Below are 20,248 nucleotides of genomic sequence, written 5' to 3' on the forward strand. Positions count from 1 at the left end.
TCTCCAATAAATGAATCATGCCACGGCAAGCAGAATGGTGGAGTTAAAAGAATGTTGGACTGGGGGGGCGCCTGGGTGGCTCAGTCAGTTGAGCATCTGACTCGATTTCAGCTCAGGTCATGAGTTCACGGTTCCTGAGATTGAGCCCTGCGTCTGGCTCTGCACTGACAGCACGGAGCCTGCTTGGCTTCTCCCTCTCCCTCTCTCTCTGCCCCTTCCCCACTAGTGTGCATTCTTCTCTCTCTCTCTCAAAACAAACAAACAAACAAACAAACAAACAAACTTTATATATATAAAAGGATGTTGGACTGGTTGGTAGAAGGCATTTTAGTTTACCCCTAATTTGACCTCCCTTGGTTGTAATTTCCTCTCCTAAACAATAAGGGGCATCGGCTAGGTCTCTCAATGTCCCTTCTAATCCAAAAGTCTGTAATTCTTCATTGCTTTTACATGCAGTTCTTCCAGAGGAGCTCATCCTCGAAGCTGATCCTGGTCCAGTAGCTCCAATAGATCTCAGTTATGTTGTTTCACAGTGAGTTTGAGCAGGGGGCAGCAAGACTGGAAGGGAAAAGGGAAAGACTGTGCCCACCCCAAGACACAAAACTGCCCACCTTATCTGGCAAATGACTGCTCCCACATATTTGGTGGAGGCCCCCCTGGGTAAAATTGTCCTTCCTGAGCAAGGAACTCTGGCCCAGGGAATCAGCTCTAGCCATCTTGGGTAAAAACCTGGCATGTCAGGTCAACTGAGAAGCACATATGAGCAGGATGTTCTTGTGGACTTTCAGCAGCAGGCTGATTCGACTAATGCTTTCACTGAAGATTAGAAGAAAAGGAACAACTTGAATTCCACCTTAAAGGATGCGTCCCTGTCCCTTCCTCTGACAGTCTCTGGGAGCGAGGTATGAGCATCACCTCTACTCTGAACCCTGTTCCCCACTATCATTTTTCTTGAACTCCGCTTTGGAGGCTACGTGAATCCAGATTCATGGTGCGCCTCATATGTACCTGGTAAGGAGACTGGGGTAATGTTTTTACTATCTCCAATAGGCTGCCTCCCTGTGATTTAACTGATTCTTGCTAGGCAGATATGAGTTATGGAGAATGTTGTTCTTGTACTGTTGGGATTTATGCAAAGCCTCATCAATCTGTGAATTATATCCAGTTTCCTCTATTTCAGGATCAAGTGAGACAACAGGAATCCTGAATATTAAATAAGACTAGGGGTGCCTGGGTGGCTCAGTTTGTAAAGTGTCCAACTTCAGCTAGGTCATGATCTCATGGTTCATGGGTTTGAGCCCTGCATTGGGCTCTGTGCTGAGAGCTCAGAGCCCAGAGCCTGCTTTGGATTCTGTTGTCTCTCTCTCTCTCTGCCCCTTCCCTCAAGCTGTCTCTCTCTCTCTGTCTCTCAAAAACAAATAAACATTGAAAAAAAGTTTTTAAAAACAGACTAAACAAAAATACAGTGAATTATCAACATGCTCAGAGAATATAGCTGGATTATTATAGGTCATGAGACTATGATTTGGTTGACCCTTTTAATTTGTCATTATTTGGGAGATTCTTTAAGAAAAAAACCTTAAAGTGTCAACCAAATCAGTCTCATGACCTATAATAATTCAGCTATGAAATTGTCTCACTGAATTTCCACTGACTAGGATAAACTCACAGAACATTATAGATAGAATGGAGCTTAGAACTCTTTTAGTTTAAACTAAAACCTAAAAATATATATATAAACAAAATTGAGATGAATTAAATTTAACTTTTTACAATCTTTTAAAAATATTCCTTTTAAATGGACCAACGGTATGGACCAAAAAATGGACAAAAATGCAAGGGTTTTCTCTGTTTTTTAACAAGTCTGAACCATAGAATTTGAGGGCTAAGTGAGAGAAATGTCTAACTTCTTTTGTCATTTTAGAGTGCCATCTGCTGATGGGATAAGGAAGAAGAAGATGAGGAGGAAAAAGAAAAAGAAAAATATGAGATGTTCATTTTGCCTTTTGAACTTGACTGAAGGAAGCAGCTCCATTTAAAAACACCGGCTCTGTAGATGTTTCGTAGATGAAACGCTTTCTTGTTCTTGTTCCTTGTCCTAATTATTGAACCCAGTCTTGTCTCGTTTCCCTTTGTCTGTATCTCTGACATTCAGCACAAGTCCAACAACCTATCCACAGCTGAAGAAAAGGTGAGGGCCAGCTCATTAAATTCCACCTAGACTCTCCTTTTAAGAATGGGCGGATTCTCTTAGACCTTAGATTTCTACCAAAGCAGCAGCCAGAAGACCCACGGAGGCCTGGACGGGTTTGGCCACTCGTGTGTTCCTTAGAGAGACATCTGTAGTGTCAAGGAAAGAGTGATATACATGCAGTTAGAGGCCCTGAGTGTGAATACCAGCTCTGTCACACTCCAATGTGGGCAAGTCACAAAACATAGTATTCCAGATTCTCATCTATGAGGCGCAGATGACAAGAAGTACATCACAGAATTCCCAAGAGGATAAAATAATGCGGGTAAAATTGCTGAAGAACTGGAATTATTATTTGCAGCTCTTAACTGGGATGTGAAAATGCATACTGTCTTGTCTGTAAGCCCTTTATTGTTTATTTTTATTTATTTTTAACATTTATTCATTTTTGAGAGACAGAGAGAGAGCATGAGTGGGGGAAGGGCAGAGAGAGGGAGACAGAATCTGAAGCAGGCTCCAGGCTCTGAGCTGTCAGCACGGAGCCTGATGCGGGGCTCGAACCCACGGACTGCAAGATCATGACCTGAACTGAAAGTCGGACGCTTAACGACTGAGCCACCCAGGTGCCCCATGTAGGCCCTTTACTGTTTAAATAGGAACATTTTAAAAATGTGCTGGACCTAGATTTGAAACAACAGAAAGCTGACAAGCAGAGAAGAAAACCTAGAGATAGCACAGGCAAAGAAGAGTCTGAATTTGGCCAGGCTATGAAGATGTATCCTGGAGAGAGATGAGGGGAAAAAGGCGCTGGTTGGACGTATGGCCTCAGGTCAGAGTATCAAGGAGGATGAAGCAGGTGCTTCTCGTCCTCGCTATATCTATTTATAGAGGTTGGGCCAGGCAGCCAAAGCCCTCTGCCTGAAGCGCAGAGCACAGAGAAACGCCATGTGTCATTTCTCCCACTGGCATTTTCTAAAGGGCTTGCCTAGCAAGGACACCTACTCATTTGCTTGAGTTTAACTCATAGAAGGGAAGTAAACATCCTAGACACAGCCCAGATGGGACACAGATGTGAGAAAAACATATTGACCTCGGAATTTTCAAGACCTCATCAACTGCTTAGGTTAAGGGAGAATGAAAATGAGAGATGGGGAGAGAGAGAGAGAGAGAGAGAGGGAGAGAGATATTAGGCAATTTTATAAGTTTTCTTTCCCTAAGAATCCTGAGTCAAATTTAATCACAGAAGACTTCCCAGAAAGTTCCAGTGTATTCCATCATACGGGGTGCTTTCCACAGGAGATCCGGACAGCGATTACTTGGAAGAAACTAATGTAAAAACATATACAATATTAACACTCCCTCAATGTTACTTAGTCGCAGAAATACAAGTCTCTGAAATGTGTGTGACAGGAGATTTCATTTGGAACAGAAGCCCATAGTTATAAAATTTCAGTAGGGAGGAGAAAAAGGAGACAGAATAAAACAAATTTGAGTCATTAATCAAAGGCTGTGTGTATGGTTTATGCTTTTTGGACCTAATGGTAACTAAAAAGTAGGAACGCATTCTCTCTTTTATGCACATAACTAATAGAGTAAAAGAACTCTTAACTATAGCTCAAGGTGAAAGCTTCCCCTAAAAGAAAAGGCAACCAAAAGAAAACCACAGAAATTCCAATCAATAGTTAAATGCATTTTACAAAATAAAACATTTCCCTCAGAAAGTTGACAAAAAAAAATGCAAATAAATAGCTTCTGTTTTTAGAGTTAAAGCTTTTTAATCTCTGGCAACATAACAATAATTGAAAGAACTCTGCGAAATTAGACAAAAGTATTTGGTGGATTTGAATTAATGGGCCAAGCAAGCTTTTTTTCCTTGGCTTCTCTGTCAAATGAATCATAGATTGAGTCTTTGGTTATAGTTTTGGCCGTGGGAGGAATTTCTGAAATGCCAACGTAGTTTTTTTTGGCCATCCTTGAACTGGTTGTGATAGTATAGGCATTGCTTCGGTAACACTTCATTGAGGACATGCAAAAAGTTTCTTTCATTCCTCTCCTAAAATTGGCATTATAAATGGAATAGAGCGTAGGTTTAGAGGCTGAAGAACTAAAAGATATCCATGTGATAGCTGTGAAAACAAGAGAACTTTTCTTAGAGTCCCGTTCGGGGGGGTGCCACAGCTGAGCCACATGAAAAGGTAGCCAGGAGAGCAGGAACAATAGATTTAAAATGAGGAACATCTTGATAGTTTTCACTTTTGTCCTCGGGACAATGTTCATTGTCCTCCGCACTGTCCGACCATCGGTGCCTATTCTCCAGATATACTTCACGACCTTCTGGTAAAATAAGATGATGAGGACAGAAGGAATCACAAAGCTCACCAAGAAATGGATGACAGTGTAGGCAGTTCCTTCCCAAGAGGCAGGGAGGAAGTAATTGCAATGACTGTCCCAGTGGGAGCCATAGAAAAAGAACACGGGGGTCACGAAGGCTGCATTGAAGACCCACGACGCGGCAATCATTTTCTTGGCTTTTTCTCTGGACACCTTGAAGCTCAGGGGATAGACAATGGTGTAGAACCGGTCTATGCAGATGGAGAGGAGGACGTAGATCTGGACGCCTGGGGTGAGATACTGAAAATACCGCACCAGCTTACACATCACACTGCCAAGTGTCCACCTCCCCGTGGCGAACTGAAGCAGGACGAAAGGCGTACTGGCGACGCTGACGAGAAGATCAGCACATGCCATGGAGACCACAAAGTAGTTGGTGGTGGACTGTGTCCTCCTACTCCGGTGGATGACCAGACAAACCAGGGAGTTGCCAAATACAGAGAATAGCCACAGGGCCCCGAAGAAAATGCTGGCTGTGGCCACTTCCCCGGGTCTCAGTCTGTACTGCAGGTCCGTTCTGTTGCTCATCCAGCCGTGCTCCCCATGTAAGTCTGTCAGGTCACGGCTTGGCAGAGGTGTGGCTGTTTCGGTGCAGCTGTGGTTTTGGAGGGGCACCAGGAGCGTGGGGATGACCAAAGGCGGCTTGCTGTTATCCATTCTGTGAGCAAAAACCATATTCACTTTTTTCCTCTTAGTTCTGGATAAGAAAAGAAGAATGAGGCCTCCTGTTAAAATGGTGTTATAAAGAGCGACTCCTAAGGCTAACAGTCTTATCGGACACTGAGACTGTTGTTGTCTGTCAGTGAGTAGGACCCGTGGACTGGCAGGAACCCTGGACTACCATCCAGAAAGAGCTCTGGTTCCACTTCTCTTTTGTTTTAGGAGCTGTTTTGGCTGATCCCAGCTCAGGCTGTCCCTGGCCTCTCCCTTTCTCAACCCTTACTCAAGTGAGGTAGAACTCCTGCCCAGCCCCACCCCTAGACATATCCTTGTTGCCTTCACCCGCTGGGGACCACAAAGGGTTAAGGCACTCAAATCTGGCTCATGGTAAGGGTGCTATTCCCAAATGGAACGCACGGCACGCAGGTGAGAAGTTCCGAAATGTCAGGACACTAAAGCAGTGAGGCTGCGACAAGAAGACTCAGGCAGATGGAAACACACGGATGTCAGCTATGGAAACAGCTAACAGGAATCTGTGCAGACAGCCTGGCTGGTTCCCAGAGATGGCCCTGTTCTTACTTATGCAGAATTTCCAGTACAGAAGCATTATGAAAGGCATGGAGCAACTGTATATAACACTTTCACAGGAGCCAGAAGTAGCTTCTAATTTAATGACATCTGAAAATAGCTTGCTTCTTCCAAAAGATGACATGATCCCTGTTCTAATAGCTTGCTACTTACAAATGATGTAACTTGAGGCTATTCTGCTGTTACTGTTTCATAGAATAACATATTGACTAAAGAACATACAAGATGTTCTCTATAGAATGTAACCAGGTTACTAGAAAGTTTGTGGCAAATGGATGATTAAAACCAGCCAACTGTAACTGTTACTCAGCTGGGTAAATAAACATTTATTTATTTTTGAGAGACAGAGCATGAGCAGGGGAGGGGCAGAGAGAGAGGGAGACACAGAATCCCAAGTAGGCTCCAGGCTCCAAGCTATCAGCACAGAGCCTGATGTGGGGCTTGAACTTACAAACCGCGAGATCATGACCTGAGCCGAAGTCAGACACTTAACCGACAGAGCCACTCAGTGCCCCTCAGCTGGTTTTTTAAAAGCTTATGACCCTTGGGGTGCCGGGATGGCTCAGTGAGTTAAGTGTCCGACTCTTGGTTTCCCCTCAGATGATCTCATGGTTTGTGAGTTTGAGCCCCACATAGGGCTCTGTGCTGACTGTGTGGAGGCTACTTGGGATTATCTTTCTCCTCTTCTTTGCCCCTCCCCCATTCATGCTGTCTCTCTCAAAATAAATTTAAAAAAATAAATAAGTAAAAGCTTCTGATCCTTAGATATAGAAGATTATTATAAATTTAGGCTTTAACTTTTTAGGGTACTATTTGCTGACAATAAAAGTTATACTTTTTAATAGGTAAAACAATTATATAATTGTGGGCTATTCAATTAAAATTGGCGTGACTTTGGTTGTAGTTGGATTATTAAGGTCTAATTTGGTCTGAATCTATTAAGCAGAAAGAGAAAACACAACATCTATGTCCAAAATAACCAGAGCAGTCCCATGTAGCCTGTGGCACAGCAGGGGGGCCCTCCAGCAGCTCCCGCGGGGCCCTGTGTCCCTGTTGGTGGGTTCCTGTTGACCAGCCTCACACAGAAGCGTTTCTGAAGTTTAGAGGTGGGATTAAAGAGCAGTTTTTGTTATTGTTTTTCTTTTAAAGATTTCATTTTTTAAGTAATCTCCACACCCAACGTGGGGTTCAAACTCACAACCCTAAGATCAAGAGTCACACGCTGCTCCAACTGAGCCATTCAGGTCCCTACCAAGAACAGTTCTTAATGAAAGAACAGTTTTTCTTTTTTTTTTTTTTTAATTTTTTTAACCTTTATTTATTTTTGAGACAGAGAGAGCAAGCATGAGTGGGGGAGGGGCAGAGAGAGAGGGAGACACAGAATCCGAAGCGGGCTCCAGGCTCTGAGCTGTCAGCACAGAGCCCGACACGGGGCTCGAACCCACCGACTGCGAGATCATGACCTGAGCCGAAGTCGGATGCCCAACCGACTGAGCCACCCAGGCGCCCTGAAAGAACAGTTTTTAATGGCAGAACAGTTCTTAATGGCCCGCTTTTCCTTGAAGGACTTTTGCACTAATTTGTGGTAGGGAGATGAGTGTTAATATATATTGTTCTCACCCTGAAACCACATTCAACAAAAATCTGGAGCTCAGTGTGATGTAGTAAATGCCAGTCCCATATTACCTTCAGGCTTTTTTGTCCATAAGGCAGCCTTACGTGATTTCTCAAAAGAAATGTAAGATAATTAGAAATTTGACTACTAGAAGGCTTTTAAGCATGGCTGGCTGGGTGATATTATAAGAATACCAACCACATTCTCCATCAAAAAAAAAATCAGGATATGCAGTCTGAAAACAGAATATAAGATCTAAAATTAGCACTGCCCTAGAAAATCTGGAATGCATGACCCTTGTACTTATAAAGTTGAAATGATCTCTTCACCTTTATATGTGTAAAACCTACGAAATGCCAAAAAAAATTATTTTTTTAAAGATTTAAACTTTAGGGGCACCTGGCTGGCTCAGTCGGTAGAGTGTGTGACTTGATCTCGGGGTTGGGAGTTTGAGCCTCACACTGGGTGTGGGGATTATCTACAAATAAAATAAAATATAATAAAGATTTAAAGTTTAAAAGTAAAACAGACGAGGAATCTTCCCAGGCTGTGCTCAACTTTTGGGGGATGCCTGCAGCGTAAATAAAACAGGACTTGGTGGCACAGCCTCTTTTCCATAGTCAACACACACACTTTGAACCTGTGAACTTACTTTTGTTTCTCTCTCCCTTGTAGCAAAATTCTGGAGATGAAACTCAAGTTCACCACCACAACTAAAGCACCAGGAGGCCTTCCATCACTTCCTCCAGCTACATTACACCAGCGAGTGTGTCTGCCCATTCTCTAGCCCCACCACTCGGAAGCAGAGGCTCCTAAAGCTCAGAAATCGGACGAGGGAGCCTTGAGGAGGTCCTGAGTCCAGGTCTCCCCAACGATGGCACGACTTTTTGGACATTACGTACAACTGCTACGGCTCTGTTTTTTCATTCAATAAACCAAGACAAGACACTATGCTAGGTACTAGGGAAACTGATAAGTAAAGCCCGTAAGAGGGAAAATGGATAAACAGCTGCCTGACATAACTAAATTCTGTAATAATTATAATTGATTCTAAAAAGGCAAGCAGCTAAGTGGCAGAGAAAAACAAGGACCCAATTTTACATGGGATATGAAAAAGAAAGGAGACACTTCACAAAGGAGGTGATGTTTGAGTTGGGGATTTAGAGACTAGGACTTCTTTAGGAAGACAGGGAATGAAAAAAACATTCCAAAGAAGAGAGAGAGCACGTGGAATGAATTTGGGGGTCATCTTTTTTTGGGTCCCCTTTCCCTTAGGGGACATAGTTTCCTACAAACCACACCTCCTAGAGTATACACAGTTTCTAAATGTCCTACAATCAAACTGACCTAAAATTTCCCCAAGGTTACAGTGAGAGGTTACATTTTCTGCATTCATGGGCTGAAATGTGGTCAACAGTGGATGAGAGTATGAACAAAGCCAGAAAGGCTGTGGTATCCTTGTTCACACAGCACTTTGTTAGTCCTTTATTGCAGCATTTTCCAAGTATACTTTCCTTTAGAACAATGGTTCTCTATCTTAGCAACGCATTGGACTCTCTCAGGGAGCATTTAAAAAATACCGATGTCCTGGTCCTCCCCCAGAGATTCTAATTTAACTGGCCTGGAGTGCAACCCCCCAGGTGATCCTAATGTGCAGCCAAGATCAGGAGTCCCTGCTTCAGAATTGCTTTCATGTTTCTGACTTCCCCCATCAAACTGTGGGCTCCCAGGTGAAGAATGCTATTCTTTGTCTTTACATTAATAATTGCCCATTAAATATTTACTGAATCAAATCCATAGGGACAGAGAACTGAAATGTAGGACTCCTACCATAGGGGGCTCTGCTAGGAGAATTAAACCCAGAGATAGAAAGTCATTGTGTCTTCTCATGGAGCTGAAACACTGGTGACCATGGAGACAGGGAAAACAGACTGTGAAACTAAAGTCACCTCCATCGACTGCTACATGCAATAGAATTCTCATTTAAGGGAGAGTGAAGGTAGTTGAGACGTCTGTCCTCAGACAGGCTTCTGCAATCCCCACCCCCCAAAAAATAGTCTGCCATGTTATAACTAAATTCTAGGGTTCCAAAGTAAAATTTCAGGTTCCAAAGTAAAATTTCGCCTACCCCATTAATTTGGAAATAAATCCTTCTTCAGGGGAGTGTTTCTGAAATACAAGGGTTGTTTAATTAGTTATTATGTCTGGGTTATCCATATGCAGTAATTTTAACAGCAACAGGAAAAACTTATTCACCTCTTTCCTGATCGACCTCTCTCTTCCCCTTCAGTTCTGAGACTGCCACATGATACACCCCACTGAGTTGAGTACTGAAGGCCCTTATTAGAATATATCTCTATACACTATCATTCATCTATCAGGCTCTAGGAGAGCTATTGCAATATACAGGTGGGGAAATGGTGGATGGGTTGCCATGGTATAGAGCTAGGGACTGGGTGGACCTCCATCCCCCCCTCAGGAGCCTGGGGTAAATGCCTGTTACTGTATATTGCAATTTTTACTTTGTTTTGTTTTTTGTTTTTGTTTTTTTCAAGTTTATTTATTTTGAGAAGGGGAGAAGGCGAGAGAGAATCCCAGACAGTCTCTGACCTGCCAGCACAGAGCCCGATGTGGAGCTCAAACTCATGAACTATGAGATCGTGACCTGAGCGGAAGTCAGATGCTCGACCAACTGAGCCACCCAGGCACCCTGCAACTTTTATTTTGAATGTTGCTCTGCTTCATAAGGTTATGAGTTCCTTAGGGCAAGGACTGTGTTTTTATCTCTGCATCCCTGGGGCATATAGATACTAAAAGTTTACTGAATAAATAAATGGATAAATGTGTTAATAAAAAGTATCCAATACTTGAAAATAAAGCAAAAAGAGTATAGCATATCTTTTTGATGTCATGCTAAGACACTGTTAAAGGGGGTTCCCCCAAAGAATTATTTAATTCTCTGGGAGAATGTATCTGTGCTTGATTTTGCTATTTACTATATGACTAAAGCCCAGACATTGTGAAAGTACATGTTAACATGCAGATTTCTGTCTAGCAGAAAAAATAACTCCAAGAGTTATGAACTTATTGCTCTGTAGGACATCAGTTTTGTGTCTGTCTAGCAATCTTATGTCCATCTTCTTTAAAAAAATAAACAATAACAATAACAAAACCCTATAAATACCCATCTATTCAAATGCTCTTAGAACCAGCCCTATTACCTCATTGGTTTCTTCAGTAGCAAGTTGATAAATCTTTGACCTACGTTCATCCCCTATTTGTGTAAGAGTGAGTCATGATTTTAGCTTTTTGAAAATCACACTGATAGGTGGATGAATGCATGAAAGATGAGAAACAAACAAAAGGACCAAAAGAGGAACAGAGGCACACAGCTGACAAACTTGGTTTACTTCTGGGTTGTACCAGGGGCCATTCCTTGCCAAGCATCAACTGCTGCTTCGGCTTCTAGATCCAAAGAACCCTAACAACTGATCTCTTTTCCCCCATGGAATTATAAAGATTCACAGGCATTCTTACAATAGAGAAAGACCATTTTTATTTCTGAAATCTGTTTAAACATTTAATGTCAAACTAGAATTTTTATAATGTTGAATTTTTTTTTTTACATGATTTGGTTGGGGAAAAAAAAAACCAACCTGAAACATTTTCTTGTACCATGGTAAGCTTCTGCTGGACCAAAGCAGATACATAAGATAAGGTTGTTTACTACTGAGCAGTAAGACTAATTACAATTATGACAGTAGTTACAGCATTAACACCACTGAGAATTGATATCTATTTTGTGCTTACTATATGTCAGGTACTTCATACACATAGCCCTTTGAGGTAGGTAATAGCCGTATTTCACAAATGGAAAAAACTGAAGTTCTTCCCCAAGATCATATAGTTATAAAGTAGTCACCCCAGGACTGCCTCACTCCAAAGCCCATGCTCTTAACCACCACTGGGGCTTCATGCCTAGGGAGACCACAAAAGGCTGGATCTGAATTCAGAGGTTCACACTGGCTGTACATGGATAGGTCTTTCTTGACTCCTCAAACACAGGAATGTAAAATTATTCCGCCACAGCCTCTTGCCTACCCACAGATACATCTGTTCAATATGCTAGCTCAGAAATATGTGACATAGTGAACATTTGGGGGAAAAAAAATCACTCCCACCATATACTGCACAGAGGCTTGGCATCAAAAGTACAGTAAGACATGTTGGTCTGGAAATACAGCCTTTCTTCAGAATGAAAAATGTGAGATGATTGGAAATTCATTATAACACATGATTAACCGTTATTGGCTTTTAAACACAGGATGAAAGCAGAACTCTAAACCCGTTTGAACTGAAAGTGAGGAAAAGTTTGATCAATGGTAGTGCCCCAAGTAGGGAAATGACTCCTTTAAATTTTAATTTTTGTAACTTAGAAAATACCATGGTGGTAGATATTTGCTCTTAAACCTTGCATTGTTAGTAGGCTGTATATGTGAAAATAAGAAATACCCAAAACAGTAGTGGGTGACTGGCTTGCATGAGCTCCCCAGAGCCAGCTGTGCACATTTCTTCGCAACTCCAAGTTCAATGACATCATGCTGGTATAAATCAGCCTTGGCAGGAATATTCACACCATGGAAACTGACAAACACCACAAGTCAGGTTTTGTTTTTTTTTTCTTCTCCTGCTCAACTAGATGTTTAACATTTACCAGCCTACTGCCTCCAGTAGGGCAGGATTTACAGGGCAACATACCCTGAAGCCCTGAATTTACATCCCTGAATTTACAAATGGCTAAGGAGGCCACACAGGCTCTTCAGAAGCTTCCTGAATGGTTATCTCGCTTTCTGGCTCTGAGCTATGGCTTTGGTGTGGACACTGAGCTCAGTGCTTTATGGAACTACATAAGGCCCAGGTAGCCACCAGCATGACTATGGTGGGGGAACAAAAAAACCAGAGAGGATAAGACACGTTCTCACAATGTGCCACCCAGATATGCCTGCCAGATGAAATACAGGATCCCCAGTAAAAGATGAATTTCAGATAAAGGACAATATTTTAGCATAGATATATCCCATATAATATTTAACTGGTATCCTATATTTTTATTAGCTAAATCTGGCAAACCTACACCCAGAACATAATCCTGTGCTGAAAATCTTCTCATCTCACAATATAGGAATATTGCAAAGCGTACATGTATGAAGGCTTTGAAGTCAGAAAGCTCAAGTGTAAATTCCACCTTTGTTGCTCACTAAGTTGTTGTGTGACCCAGGACAAATGATCTAACCCTTCTTGAACTCCAGTTTTCTTATCTGTAAAATAAGGATAATTATTCCTATCGTATTTGATTATTATGAAGATAAAATGAGATAATATATGCACAGGAGTTAAATGAGCTAATACCAACCAATCTGCCTAGTATGAGGAAAATTGTCAATAAGCCTTATCCTTGTGCAGGTCTATACATGATCTAATGCAGTGTCTAGCACATAGCAAGTGCTTAAAAAATTAGCACTCTTATGGAGGTTCTTAAAAAAGTTAAAAATAGAACTAGTACAATCCAGCAATTGCACTACGAGGCATTTACCTAAAGAATACAAAAATACTAATTTGAAGGGATACATGCACCCCAAATGTTTATAGCAGCATTATCACAATAGCCAAATTAAGGAAACAGCCCAAGTGTCCACTGATAGGTGAATGGATAAAGAAAATGTGATGTGTATATACATACAACGGAATATTACTCAGCCATAAAAAAGAATGAAATCTTGCCACTTGCAACAAGGATGGAGCTAGAGAGCATTACGCTAAGTGAAGTAAATCAGTCAGAGAAAGACAGGCACCATATGATTTCACAATATATAGAATTTAAGAAACAAATGAGCAAAGAGGAAAAAAGGAGAGGCAAACCAAGAAAGACTCAACTATAGAAAACAAACTGATGGTTACCAGAGGGGAGCCGGAGGGACAGGTGACCTAGGTGATGGGGATTAAAGAGTGCACTTCTGATCAGCACTTTGTGATGAATGGAAGTGTTGAATCACTATACTGTACACCTAAAACTAACATTATACTGTATGTTAACTAAACAGAATTTAAATATCAACTTTTTAAAACTTAAAAAAAAATTAGCACTCTTACTACTGTTAGCCCATGGAAGTCTCAAAAGCCATATGACAAGCAAATTTTAGTAACCACATCTCATACTGTAGTGATAATACTAACATCAGTCACATAATTTAACTGTGTTAAGAGTGAATGGCTTTTGCAGAGGAGCCTTGGCACCTAATCATTATTCACATTGTTGATTCTAAGGGAAAAATCATTGAGATCCAAATAAATCAACACAACCTTTCTCCAAGTTGGGCATGATTTTTTTTAGTGACAGATTAGCCAAATAAAACCTTTTTCTATACTTTAAACCAAAATATGTAATACAATGAATTGAATGTCTTTCTCAAAAACATATGAAATCCACTCTACTTAAATTATTTCCATTAAGTAATTCTGAATGATTGCAAAAGAACCTCATATTTCCAGTGAAACAGTTTCTCCTCCACCATCGGAGACCCCTAGTATCACATGCTTACTAAACCTGGAATTTTCTCTACTGCCCTTTCCCCCTTTTCTATTATATGTTATATAACATATAAATATTCCTCCATAATATTTCCAGCTCTGTGCCTTTCAATCTGTTTCCAGCCTGGGATCGAGCAGTGTCCTAAGAGCAGTCTGGGCACACCATCTTTGTGTCTGGATACTGGCTGTCCATGGACCTGTACTACTCTTCTACCACCTTTACCTTTCTTTGTCCTTCACATGAATTCTAAAATATCAGAAATAAACAGAGTCAGCATCCTTGGAGTGATTTCTGGGAACGAGGAAAGCTTCTTTCTCAACTTCTCTTACCATTAGAGCATCATTCTTTTAAAGTCAAGGTCCCTATTAAAATGTAAATGCTTCTTAAAGAGTAAATATTTTTACTATTATAAGCAGAAGAGACCCCTTTTATCTCTGAGATCAATGATCTTAGTGGAAAGGAAAAAAGAAGAGATGCCAAAACAAAAGTCTTGAGGACAGTCACACCTGAGAGAATAAAGATGGGGTGCCATTATGGGAGGGAGTGGGTGAAGGGTGAAAGGCTGAAGGTGAAGAAGCACCTACTTGACAGTTTTGTGTAGGGATGGCTAGCACTGGAATAAATGTCACACCCAAAAGAATATAACAGAAAGGAACCCAAGCTCTACCCCACATGAACATTTCTGTTGGTCATGAGCTGCAGTCCTCCCCAAATTCTTTACAAACAATGTTGCAGGAGAAAATGTTAGGTTACCCTAGCATCTCACTTTAGGTGCATATAAAGGACACTAGCCAATCTCTCTCACCCCACTGCCACTTAGTAAAGTTCTGTGCAGGAGGGATGCAGCTCCAGGGTTAATAATACTGAACTTCTCCCTCTCTCTACTGTTCACACAAAATCTATAAAGTCAGACAAAATGGGGGGGGGGAGAAATATCAAGAAACATCACCCTAAGAAATGACTATTTTCTTACAATGGTATATGCAAAATAGTCTTCAATTATACAATTACCCAATATTTTTTATCACTTAATATGAACCAGGATTGTGCTAATTGCTAAAAATATAGAAGTCAGCTAGACAGACAAGGTCCCTGTTTTTGTGGAGCTTACCTCTAGTAGGGAAACAAATAACAGCTAAACAAATACATAAAGAGTAAAGAAATGGCTAGTACTAGGGAGAAAAATAAAGCAAAATGAGGGACCAAGGATCCATGAAAAATGGGATGGCACGTGACTGGTTGGTTACCCAATGGCCATTCCCAACTTCTCCCTTGCCTTCCTCTCTCAAGAGGCTGAAAAGAGATAACCACTTTCTGCCATCCCTTGCAGCTAGGGATGGTCACACCATCATTGCTTCTGGCACTGAGACAAGAGGAAATCTCTAGGTGGGTGTTGGGAAGCTCTTGAGAAAATGTTTCTCTCTTGATAAGAGGAAAGAGGCATGTGGAAAGTGTTCTATCTTGTGGGCCTGGCTGCCCCTTACTTCTTAACCTTTGTAAACTGTCATGTGAAGAGGTCGGGGCACTGGGTGGTATCTTATCACCCAGTAATAAGGGCAGGGGAAGTCCTGAGACTCAAAAAGATATTACCCAGTGTCCTGACATTGAGGTAATGTTAGAACAGCCACCACTAGGCTTCTCAAATAAGCAATGTTTCTGTATGGCTTTAATCCCCTTTGAGTTTTCTATTACTTGCCTCTAAAATCATTGTAACATAGGGTCTTATTTTAGATGGAGTGGCCAGAGAACAGTTCTCTGAAGAAGTGATACTACAGCTGAAACTCCAGTGATGGCAAGCCAGCCACAGGAAAGTCAGAATAACATTCTAGGCAGAAGTAATGTGTGCAAAGACCCTGGGGGCAGGAATAAGCTTGTTACGTAGCTGGAGCATATGAATGTGGAATAAAATGGTACCTGATATAATCAGAAAGGTAGGCAGTGGATTAAATCACATATGGCATTGCAGGGCACAGATATTATTCTTATTGCAATGAGACTCACTGCAGGCTTTAAGCAAAAGAGTGATAGGAGTATGACCTGATTTATGTTTTAAAAATACAACTTTAATTGCTGTGTAGGTGGCCGAGAGAAGTGGGGCCACCAGTTAAGAAACTATTACAATAAGCTAAGTAAGTAATAATGATGGCTTAGACCTAGTAGCAATGTAGGTGGAGAAAAGTAGATGGCTACTGAAAATATTTTGGAGACAGAGCCAAGAATATCTGCTGGTGTGTGATGGGGTTAGGGGAACAGGGATGACTCCTAGGTTTGAGGGTCTGCGATGGGGGGGGGAGGGAGAAAAAGTTTGGGGATCTGGAAATCAGTAATTCTATTTTGGGTGAGTTACATTCTTAGCAGATACCCAAGTAGAGACATCCAGTTGTCAGATAAATAGATAAGTTTGGAGAAATGTCTATTGAGATTCTTTGCCCATTTTCATTAAGTCATTCATCATTCCATAAATCCATTTTAAGATCATACTATGTGCCAGAATGTACTGTGCTAAGAACTATGTATACAATGACCAATAAAACCATGTCCCTACCTTCAGGAAGTTCACAGTCTAATTACGACTATGCTGTGGAGGGATGGAGAGAAGAGGAATAAATAAGTACAAATAAAACCAGTAAGTTGTAGTGAGTTCTGTGAAAGAAAAGAGCAGAGCATGGTAGGAGGACCTTCTTTAGGGCTGGGTGGTTGGGGAACCAAAGGAAGCAGTAGCAGCCATGACAGAGAAGAACAAGCCATTGCTAGTAGACTCCCTAGGACACCTGCTGCAGACAGATGACAAGACAAGAAAACCCAGTCCCTAAGCTGCCCTGGATCCCCAGCTACCTTCCAGATCTTGAACGTTTCAGGCTCCTTAAGGCCTGGACTTAGTACTTGTGATAGGCTGTTTTCCTTGAGGCAACTCAGACTTCTCTGCAGTCAAAAAAACCTATCTCACAGGGGATGGGGGACAAGAAAGAGAGAAAAAGGGTAAGCGGGGCCTAGAGGGCCTAAGTGCCTCCGGGAACTTCCTTTGACTCTGTACCAGATTGGTTCCCCTATTTGCCTATCCCACTCCACAATATGTCCCCACCCGGTCATTTAAGCAGGGAGCAAAGAATGCCTTCATTTCTGCCTAGAGGAGGGGGAAAAGAGGAGGCCTGATTCACTCACCTGCAGGTCACTGTTCCACGGAGTCAGTGTTGCCCATTGATAATTGCAACTGGAAGACTCCACCGCATTGTACGGAGGCAAGATAATAAGTCACTCAAGAATTGATTTGTGCTGTGCTCTTTGCGGAGATTTTTTTTTTTCTATCCCCTTCTGAGAATGACCCCAGACCCTAAGTTCTGCCTTATTTTGCAGGAGAGTTGTATCACTGGGCCTGAGACAACACTGTTTCCTTGGCTTTTGTTTTCTGGAGGCTGAGTTCTCTGATGCGATTTCTAAAGAGGGTAGGAGAGAGAAACAAGGATGGCTGAACCAGGATGTGGCTGTGGCCCCTGGAGTCATGTGAAAGGCAGGCCTAGATGGCCACAAAAGATCTTTTGGGAATGATGAAAAGGTTCCAAAATTTGATTATGGTGATGGTTGTGCAATGCTGTAAATATAACAAAAATCACTGCCTTATACACTTAATATGAGGGAATGTTTTGGTATATGAATAAAGTTGTTAAAAAACAAAAAACAATGTTGGCCTGGAACCCTTGCCTCACTTCCCCACTGCACTCACTTCCCTACTGCTCCCCACTGACAAGTGGTAATAGACGAGTGCAGCTAGCAGGGTGGACTCAAGGCATAGAGTTTCTAGCTGGGAATAAAGTCCACTGCCCCAGGGGTGGTACCAACACAGATCTACCAGTTTCCAAGGACACGTGGTGGCCCAGATCATAATTACATTTCTGCTATAATCAAAAGGGATCCAAGGCTAGAGCGACCATCCCATACATTTTGCTGTAAGAACCCCAGGACATAGGAAGAGAAAGAGACTCCCACTCCCAGTCCCAGTAAAGTTTGTCACTGACTTTCCCACTTAGCCTGGTAGGATGGAGCCCTGCCGTTATTTAAAGGAAATAATATATGTAGGAGGCAAAATGCCCCCCCCCCTCACCAAAGATGTCCATGCCACACAGCAAAAGAGACTCATAAATGAATGAGCCCTTAAAAACAGAGAATCCTCTCTGGTTAGAAACAGACAGATGAGGGGCACCTGGGTGGCTCAGTCGGTTAAGCGTCTGACTTCAGCTCAGGCCATGATCTCGCGGTTTGTGAGTTTGAGCCCAGCGTCGGGCTCTGTGCTGACAGCTCAGAGCCTGAAGCCTGTTTCGGATTCTGTGTGTCTCTCTCTCTGCCCCTCCCCTGCTTATGCTCTGTCTCTGTCTCAAAAATAAATAAAACATTAAAAAAAAAAAGACAGACAGATGAGGCAAAAGAAGTTAGATAATGATTCCAAGCATGACAAGGAAGCAGACATGCTGTTGCTGGCTCTGAGATACAGGGGCTCATGTGCAACAACCAGAGAGAGGCCACTAGGAGTGATGGATGGTCCCCAACTGATAGCCATGAAGAAAATGTGACCTTAGTCCTACAACCACAAGAACTGGATTCTGCCAATCACTGAGAAGAGCTTGGAAGGGGAATCATCCTCTAAAAAGAAACACAGTCTTGTCCACACCTTGATTTCAGCCTTGTGAGACTCTAAGCAAAGAAACCAGCCAACCCACTCAGACCTCTGACCTGCAGAACTGTGACATAATAAATAGCTATTATCTTAAGCTACTAAATTTGTGTTAATTTGTTGAGCAGTAATAATAATAGGAGCTTGGCATATATTTTGACACCATAGTTGATAAGAGCATGCTATATACTGTAAATGTACACCTGAAATCTGAATTCTTTTATTCTTTTTCAATATGGCATTTCTTAGATAACTGGGTGTGAACACTACCACTTTCCACTACCCCACCAGCATCTAGATTAGTAGAAACCTTGAAAAGCTTAAAGAGTGTAGTTTACCTTAAAGATTGGACCAGGGACTAAGAAACCAGGGCTCTGATTCTGATCATAAGCACTGAACAGAAAGTCATGAGAAACAGGTCTTATTTTTAGATCCCTGTAAGGACCTTAAGTAAATCAATCTCTCTGACTCTCCATTTCCATGTCTACAATATCAATGAGTTGGCCTAGATGACTTCTAAGTTCCTTTTAGTGTAATGAACTAAAACTGATAGACGTTTCAAGGAACAACACACATTCATTTAATATATAACCCACTACTTTCACCCGGCAGAGAGCTCATCCCAAGAGGGCATTTTGATGGGTGGAGAGGGAAGTTGGTTAGGGCTGCTGAGGCTTCTGTGAGCTTCTGATAACCAAGAACAGTATGGGTCTCCAAAGAAGAGATGAATTTCCCCTATGGGCCAGCTAAGCACCCTGCCCCTGCCACCCCCAGGTGCCCCAATAATTATCCTGGAAGAGCCAGCAACCTCTTGAAGATTCCCTGCAAGAAGTGATGGGTCAGGGAGGACCTGCCACCTGTGTTTGCCTTCCATTCTATCTAAACCAAGCTTCTCAGAGGGGAGAAGAACTTACTAGCATCCTCTACCAATTTCCCACACCTCTCTTCCCAGTATGGAGTCTTTCGAATTCTGAAGGAAACAATTTGGCCAAGGGATTTGCACCTCCCCAAATTCAATGTAATTCATTGCAGCAAACGGTTTTTGAATAGCTGCTGTGTGCTCACTGAGTTAAAGTAGAGGCGAGCAGTTGTTCTGGAGGTAAGCGTTCAGTTTCATTTTCAAGCTTGGATTTCAGTATTAAAATCTCTAGTGAAACTCAGGAAAGAAGGAGGAGGCAAAGACCAGACGCATTACACTCAAAGCACAGAACGATACAGTAGGTGCGATTTACAGTCATTTGAAGAGAAGATGGTTTTCCTTAAGAACTGAGTGCAAACACTGAACAGAGTTACTAAGAACTCTGTTTTTCAGAAGCATTTATATTCTGTTTCACATCAAATTAACATCAACACTCTGGGTAAATTTTGTCCTCAATCAGGGTTTTTCCAAGAAAGCAAACCTTTAAGTTCATGGAACAGAACTTAGATTTGAATTTGCATTAATGTGCATTCTTCATGGACAAATTATGCAACTATATGTAGCCAGCTGTCACTGAAAATATGTTTGACATGTATTTGCTTTTTTTCACATGGTTAATACATATTTTA

The 20,248-nt window shown here is 41.8% G+C and overlaps 1 protein-coding gene across 1 annotated transcript in view; it reads right to left on the reverse strand.

Annotated features, from left to right (window-relative positions):
* Positions 1-3,978: 3,978 nt before the first annotated feature.
* GPR19 (G protein-coupled receptor 19) overlaps positions 3,979-20,248 on the reverse strand; it is a 40,134-nt gene continuing 23,864 nt past the window's right edge. The window contains exon 4 of the mRNA XM_047066248.1: positions 3,979-5,279. Within this exon, the coding sequence (XP_046922204.1) occupies positions 4,010-5,257 (1,248 nt within the window). The 5' untranslated portion in view covers positions 5,258-5,279 and the 3' untranslated portion in view covers positions 3,979-4,009. The remainder of the gene's footprint in view (positions 5,280-20,248) is intronic.

The sequence above is a fragment of the Lynx rufus genome, unplaced genomic scaffold (assembly GCF_022079265.1).
Source record: "Lynx rufus isolate CCGP_SWC_20201006 ecotype Redwood Valley unplaced genomic scaffold, mLynRuf1.p SCAF_7, whole genome shotgun sequence".
Taxonomy (NCBI): Eukaryota; Metazoa; Chordata; class Mammalia; order Carnivora; family Felidae; genus Lynx; species Lynx rufus.